This window comes from Gavia stellata, chromosome 19 (genome assembly GCF_030936135.1).
Source record: "Gavia stellata isolate bGavSte3 chromosome 19, bGavSte3.hap2, whole genome shotgun sequence".
NCBI classification, from domain to species: Eukaryota; Metazoa; Chordata; class Aves; order Gaviiformes; family Gaviidae; genus Gavia; species Gavia stellata.
The window spans coordinates 1,875,301-1,883,179 of NC_082612.1; the positions used below are offsets into that span (position 1 = coordinate 1,875,301).

At 43.2% G+C, this 7,879-nt stretch overlaps 1 protein-coding gene across 1 annotated transcript; it reads right to left on the reverse strand.

The window, feature by feature from the left end:
- Positions 1-5,138: 5,138 nt before the first annotated feature.
- NPFFR2 (neuropeptide FF receptor 2) lies at positions 5,139-7,519 on the reverse strand. The gene is made up of 3 exons (XM_009818931.2): positions 7,153-7,519; positions 6,489-6,588; positions 5,139-5,979 (listed from the first exon to the last, which is right to left on the reverse strand). The coding sequence occupies exons 1-3, from the start codon at positions 7,517-7,519 to the stop codon at positions 5,139-5,141; spliced, it is 1,308 nt and encodes a 435-aa protein (XP_009817233.2).
- Between the last annotated feature and the right edge of the window lie 360 nt (positions 7,520-7,879).

Below are 7,879 nucleotides of genomic sequence, written 5' to 3' on the forward strand. Positions count from 1 at the left end.
GTTCTTAAGAATCAGCATGTGATAAAATAATTGATTTAGACACTGATGTTAAAAAGTACATGAGTCACTCAGTCCGCGGAGGAAGAATGATGGGAGTAAGACTCATGGTACTCTAGCTGATGGTGTTCCCTACATCACAGGGGGATGCATGAAGGCCTTAGCAGTTTGGCTGCTGTTGGATCTGATTTAAAAACCTTTTGGATAAGCTGATGTATCTATATGTCTCAGTAGGGAAGTTTGGTCTTTACTATCTCCTTAAGTTAGGATTCTGAAGAGGCTGCCAGACAATCAGTATGTGAGTATTTCAGCTGTGGGAGACAGCAACCTGCAGGTGGTAATGGCTGTTGGATGATCTTCATCTCCATGTCCCTTGTGTCCTGCCTGGGGACATGCTTAATCTTTTTCTTCAAAACAGAAACTGAGGCAACACAATATACTGAGGGGTTTTAACCCTATCCCTGTCATCTATCTAGCTACTTCCCTATATAGTAATGTTGCCTCAGCTTCCGAACCGATCTCTATTTTTAACATAATGTTTTCCCTATTCTGGGCAATTTATTTTTTATGTCAATAAAGAGCTCTTGACACAACCAGTATTGGTTTCATAGTTTTCTTTGTCATAGGGAAAGTGTTCTCTTGAGGCTGCTGTCTCTTCCAGTAACTACCAACTCCCCTATACTTTATTTTCGTATTTTTCCAAAGAGATGTTCATCCAGTTCCACGTGTTAAACACTCTATTGATTCTGAATACAGTCCAAATGTACGTTCTGTGGAAGAACTGCCACTACAGGGAGTTAGAGCACAGATACCAGCAATTTATTATCCTGCCTAAATGGTGATGCCTGCAGAGGGAGGGAGGAATGGAAAGAAACTTAATGATCTCAGCTTCTAGACCCTGTATGGCAGTACCAAATTTGGTAACAACAGGGTTGTATAGCTGGCTTGCTCTGCTGTATTACATCTGTAGGCAGCATATAAATGTCCAGTAAAACACAAAGTAGAAATGCTCAAATGAATAGCATTTCTAAGTTTTTATAAATACAACTTGGTCTGTTTGCGTTCGGAGCCTGTTTTTAAAATGCTATCAGGCCCAAATATAGATCAAGAAATATGTTGACAGATTTCAGTTAGGGATTTGTTGACTTGGATTTCCAAGCTACTTAACTATAACTTGAGGTGTTTGTCTAAAAGCAGAGCAGTACAAGAAGATGAATCAATGGCATTTAGGCTAAGGAGGATGCTTTATGTGTGGGGTTTATAACCATGTAGGAGTAATGTGACAGGCAGGCTATACAACAGAAGACTCTGGAAACTTGGTACCCTACTTCTGACAAAGGATTCTAATTCAGTTTGAGTGGAAGGCATATGTTTATTTGGGGTTCTTTGATGAATGATAACTGGATCTGTTGTGCTTGGAGGTCTGTGATCCTCTGAGCTGTGGGTTCAAACTCGCCAATGCTACTGGTCTGGAGGAGAAGCAAGTGGTATTAAGTTCCCTGTACAGATTCTGTATGAAAAAACAAGCGCCTAATGAAGTACCAGATACTCTAGTTCTTGAATCAGTCACTTAGTGCTGCTGAAGAAGTCTTATAGGTATGTCAAAAAAGCGTACTTGTGAGCATCCTGGGCAGGAACAGTGGAAACCTCAGGAGCAGGCCTAAGTCTCTACTTTGGTGAAATAAATCACTTGTTAGATAACTTGAATAGATCTAAAGCAGACACTTGGAAAGGGATAAAGCAGGTCAGGTGTTAGGATAATACTAAATTGCTCCTAGTAGAAGTTGTTCTGTGCTCATGAAATGAGATGGGATAAGGGCATCTCTTGAAAAAAATTCAGTTTGGTAAACCTTGGGTGTTTGTGATTAAACTTTAAGCTACCTATTGAAAGTGCAGTGATATCTAAATGGCTGTGTTGTCGTGAATCACATAACCAAACATGCTGACGTTTCATTAGTGCTACTAGAATCACAATAAAAGAAAAAGCATACATGAAATAATTACCTAATTGTGGCAAGGTTTGTCAGGAATCCAGAGGACAAGCTGTGTTCGCTTGGTGTTGGTTTATGAATGTGCCTTTTGAGTAGGGCAAATAGGAGAAGGGGCAAATGTTGATACCTGTCTGTCCAATTAGGAAGTGTACTCCTAAGAAAATTGAAGTACTCCATGAAATCCTGTCAGCCTATAGAATTTTCTTTTCCTTTTGTCAGTGTCCCTTCAGTTCCTTCCACAAAGGCTAATTAATTACTTCATCAGGCAGTGTTTCCAGAATGAAACATCGCTCTCTGAAAAAATTATTTTAAAAACTCATTAATTAGTTACAGATAGGTCACTGTGGGGTTAGATGTTTCAGGCTGGCATTCAGAGAACATGCTGAAATTCAATTTTTAAAAAGCAGAACTTTTACATTTTGACATGGTTTTACAAGCATAACTTTAGCATTTAGCATAGGCCAGTGTCTAATGAAGGCAACCCCTTCCATGGCTTTTACTTCAGCATCCTTGCTCTGCAGTGAAATGTTAAGGCTGTCTTGAGAATCACCAGCTTGAGCCAAACACTTGGGGGCTTTTTTGTCTTCCTTGCGCTCATTTTCAGTATGCTTTTCTGAGAGTTTTGAACTGGGATATGAGCATATACTTACACTTCAAAATATTCTTGAAACATTGCTCCATCACTCAGAAGCACAAAATAACACAGGCTCGACAGGACTTCTAGAGTTCATCTGGTCCTTAGTTTAACTAGGAAAATAGGTCATTGGCAAAAGAATTTTGACAAAAAAACCCCACTACTGCTACAGGAGCCTGTCTCAAGTATGATCATACTAAGTATTACTCAAAAATCAATACAGGGCCTGCCCTGCAAGAAATATAGCATTATGCTTTCTTCATGCAATCCAGGATCTGACTGGCTTTCTGGGCTGCAAGCACCCACTGCCATCTCAAGTCCAATTTAATATCCACCACTATTCCTAGAGTTGTCCTCTGCAGGGCTGCTCTCACTCCATCCATCCCCCTGGCTGTACTGATGCTGGTGATTGACCCCATGCAGGTGCAAAACCTCACACTTGGCCTCGTTGAACTTCCTGATGTTTGCATGGGGCCAACTCTTCCTGCCTGTCAAGGTCCCCCTGGGTTGCTGTCCCTTCCTTCTGGAGTGTTGACAGCACCACTCTGCCTGGGGTCATCTTCAAACTTGTTGAGGGGGGGCATTCAATCCCACTGTCTGTGTCACTGATTGAAGATATGGAATAGTATGGGTCCCATTATGGACATACTAATAAGCTTTGGGAATCCAGGCAAGTCAAACTTTGACAGGCAAAACAGGTCTCACTTTTGCAAGCTACGAATGGAGGACAAGGGACTGGATAGAAGGGGTGCAGGAAGCATAGAATAGCTGGAGCCCTGAAAATCTTTGTTGGTGGAGTTTCTGACAGAGCATGACAGGATCAGGCATATGTATTTGATTATATCCTTTGAAAATTCTAGTCTAGATAAAATGTAGCATAAAAACCATCTGTGAAATCAGATCTGTTCTGGCAGCTTTTTTTCCCATTACTCCCCAAATGTTTTACTTATTTTCTGATATTCAGAAAGGAAGGTAGTTTGGGATGACATAGCTCAAAGCTGTCAGTTTTCCTTAATTGTGCAAATATGTTGTGATCTGAAAGGTACTCCAGTTTACCTGAAGGACTGCACTGGGGAAGGTCCTTACCTGGCATTTGGCCCCTATAGACCCTCACAGGATGAGACACGGCACTGCCCTAACCCCTAGCAGATCTGTGTAAGCTTGTGCTAACCTGCATTCCTCATTGATTTCAAGAGCCTCTGTGAGATGCTTCCAAGGTTGCTCTCTGTACGTGCTGACTTCTGTCAGATTGAATGGGCCCTGTTGGTATTGAGATTGCAGTCTTTTTAGGTGACTTATATCCCTTCAAAAATATTATTGAGTTCCTCCAAAAACGCACCACAAAAGCTGTTTTTTATCCTTTATTTCTCAAATTTCTGCTCCCATTTATTTCTCTACTTGCAACAATAATATCACAGAATTAACAAGAGGGGCAACGAGAAAGGGGGAATAAATGGAATGTGACTGAAGATGCTTACTTTTTGTCATTTGGGTAGGAACTGGTTGGCATTTAAAATGTCCAGGCAGAAACAATATGAGCACAACCACAAGAATACCAGGAGGGTGAGTTCAGTTCACTTAGTGAAGTGATACTCAGACTGTATCTCCAATATTTCAGTTAACGAGGGTTACAGAATAACGGATTGAGAAGTTTGAGGAACCGGCTTATGCTTCACAGAAGAGAGGCTTAAAGAGTAGTACCAAGGACCTGTTGCTGAGCAAAGAGAAATTCATGTTAAATCAAGAAGTGAGTTTATTGGATTAGTCTTGCTTTTAGTGGAGGACTTGTTTACAAACATCATTAGCAGGTATTTTGGTCTACAGATAAAATTATTTATTAATGCAACAAGGGGAACACCCTCAGCCGCCCTGGCTCAGAGCTGCCCTGAGCCCCAACAGTCGAACCCCCAGGAGGAGGCATACACTCGGGGCCCTGTCAAGTCTCGTGAGTCCCTCTTTTCCAGCTCCACAGGCTGGCTGGATGCTACAAACAGCAGTGGTGTTTTCATTGTCTGATATCAGAAGAACATTGTATGTAAGTATTAACAACAGTTAGCCTTACATGCTGAAACATTGCCATAAATACTGTTCAAGCAACCCTGTTTCAGCTCCTCTGAGAGATTCGCAGAAGAAAATGAATGAATGTTCTTCTCGTCATCGCTGAATATCCAGAGTAATTGTATCCGAGTCAATAATCATAGTTCTCTTTTCCTCTTATGTCACAATAAATAGAAGGTAATCCCCTTTTAATCATGGTTTTGCTCCAGCCCAGTTCAAGAGCAGCGAGTCATCACTGACTGCAGGGGAGTTGCCACTGGTTTAACCTGATAATGCAAAGGGCTGAATTTGGCTTTCCTGCTTATATCAAATGTTCAGATATTATGCAAGTTGCCTATCTTGTTCAAAACAGAAACATCTTGACATTTTTGTTAGAAAGGGCTTACAGAGTATGAGTTTCACAACACAATAAATAAACTCTGCTAGATATAAATCGTTTAGGTAGTTCGTAGCACGTTTCACTTAATCCCATCGTTGCAGGGCTCTTCTAGATCCTCCATTATCAAATCCTCTTGGTTGTTCACCCAATTTCCTTTTGTAACTGTCTTCCCCTCCTCCTTAGCATTTTGACAAGCTTGATCCTGACGTGTCTGGTAGTTGGCGGCTGGCAAAATGGCATTGCTTTGGCCTCGCTGAGAATAGACCTCCCTGTGAACGATCTCCCTGGAGCACAGCTGAAATTTAAAGGCTGCCTGAAAGCCTCGGCGAAAGTTTTCGTTAAAGAAGCCGTAGATGATGGGGTTGATGCTGCTGTTGAAAAAGGCCAGCCAGTGAGCAAAGGGATAGATATAAATGTTGATGATCTGCAACTGGGTATCTGAAAGGCTGGCATAGTCTGAGAGCATCATCAGAGTCCATAAGGGAAGCCAGGAGAGGGTGAAAAGCAAAGCCACGATAATGAGCACTTTGATGACTTTTTGTTTCTTCTTAGACACGCTGTGCCCCTGGTCCCAGCTGTGTTTTCCCACCACGGGCATTGCTGTGTTGAAGAGAACGATGCTTATCCTAGCGTACATGATGATAATGAGCGACAGGGGAGCCAGATAGATGTTGGCAAACAGAACCGTCGTATAGATCTTTCTCATTCCCGGGTTAGGCCAGTCCTCCCGGCACCAGTAGACAGGGCGGGTTTCATTGCCGTAGCCAAGGATCACCCTGAAATGCTTCTCTTCTTGTACCCGCAGCATGACTGCAGAAGGACACATGATTGCGACGGCCAGAATCCAGATGACCGCAATAGTGGCGACTGCACTTGGAATGGTCAGCTTCTGCTTAAACGGATAAACGATGCATCGAAACCTGTGGCAAAGACACCCGGGGACATGTGTGGAGAAGCCATTTAAGGAATGCTTAATCAAACAGGCAAGCATACACGCGCATTTTAAACTGTACGTTTTTTAAAAAGTATAGATGAAATCATCTCCTCATCCTGCAGGAACCAGCGGAGTTGCATTTAGTTGCTCCATTTAAGAGCTGTGTTGGTTAAAACAATCTTAAAAAAAAAAAGTCACGTTTACTGTTAAAATTTCCTCATTTTCATCTGTCTCCATATCAGCCCGCTGCTTCTGCTACTTCGTTTAACCAAAGCGGGTACTAGTGCCTCTGCTACCTAGCTTAATAGCTAAGGAATGAACCAATTCTAGGCAGCCAGGTGTAGCCCGGCTGTACCACCTTTAAGAGACGCCAGCGGAGGAGCAAAATACATCTAATTTATTGCAGCGTTGCGTGGATTAGCGAATCGACCTCAGCATGGTCAGGTGGCCAGAGGGAGATGAAAGCGACAGTTTACGGTGCCTGTATCATCTTACCTGTCTACGGCAATAGCAACTAGAGTGAAGACAGAGGCAGAAACAGAGATTCCTTGGACCATCCCGCTCATCTTGCAAACCAGGCTGCCAAACGGCCATCCTGGAAGGAAACAGGCAATTGAAATCGCCGCCGTCTCGCTGCAGCGCTATGCTTACATGCATAAGAGGAAATTTCCGCCCCAGTACTAATACGCTGCTTTTGCTCTGTTAGGCCGTAGCAGGGGTTAGGGAGGCAGAGGTTATTTAAGCAAGCGCTTTGCCAAATACCTCGGGTGAGTTTCTGATGTTCCAAAAAACAGCAAAGCAAACGTTTGTGGTCTAACATCCCGTTAAAACGAGATCTCGAGACAAGAAAGGGAATCAACCGCTACAGTTGATTGTATCTGGCGTATAGCATCTGCCAAGCCTTCCTAGACATATAACTGGGTAGTAGGAGAACCCCTTCCTAAAGACGAGGGGTGTGGAAGTCAGTAAGGACAGCCCCAGTTAGAAGGTGGGTTAGAGGCTTGTCTTCCTCACCTCTGACTTCCAGTGACTTGAAACGCCTAGAGAGCCCACCCGGAAATACGCCCCCAGCTCTCAGGGCCCCTAGGGAGGCCAGCACTCAGAAACGCGGGCGCGTCCCCCTCGATCTCTTTCTGCCACGTGGCGCGAACCAGCCTACCTGCAATGATGTTGTCCAGGAGGGTGGTTGGCATGCAGAAGATTCCCACCAGTAAATCACTGATAGCCAGGTTTAAGATGAAAAGGTTTGTGACTGTACGCATACGTTTGCTCCTCAGGATGATAAAGCAAACCACTCCGTTGCCAACCATGCAGAGCAGGAAGATTAGGAGGTAAGAGATGATGAAGATAGCTGCCACTGAAGGCTGATGAAGGTAGAAGTCCACATAGGAGACGTTGCCTTCTAAGTAGAGGTACTTGTATGTCCCGTTATAATCCAGTGCGTGAGGCCAATCGAATGAGGAGTCTGAGTCGGTTTTTTTACTCATGTTATAATGTGCCTTAAAAGATATTTTTAAAAAGGTCATTTTAGTACGCTTGAAATTGATCTGAAGAAACGTGACTAGTTTGGATATCCTGTGTGCTGAAATACATGCAAAGGTTATGTATACTCATCCGTCCATGGCTTATTTTCATAGTCCGTGTTCTGAGCCTCTCCAGATAAATAAAGCAACAAATACTATTAGTTTGATTTTATGACACAGGCGTACAAAAGTGACCAGTAAGACTGCTGAAGGCTTTCCTCCTTCTGCAGGCTCTATCAATTAAGTCCTTCCTTTCCCAAAGGAGAGGAAAGCCAGACAGGATGTAAACTGGCCTATTGTGTTGTGTCAAGTAAACAAACCAACAACCTGAACAGTTTATTTGGGGGGGGGGGGGGAATCACA

Excerpts from the sequence above, each read along its gene's own strand:
- NPFFR2 (XM_009818931.2), bottom strand. The coding sequence starts at position 7,519 with ATGACCTTTTTAAAAATATCTTTTAAGGCACATTATAACATGAGTAAA. Across the intron at positions 6,589-7,152 it reads CCTGGACAACATCATTGCAG|GATGGCCGTTTGGCAGCCTG; the intron begins GTAGGCTGGTTC and ends GTTTCCTTCCAG. Across the intron at positions 5,980-6,488 it reads GTTGCTATTGCCGTAGACAG|GTTTCGATGCATCGTTTATC; the intron begins GTAAGATGATAC and ends TCTTTGCCACAG.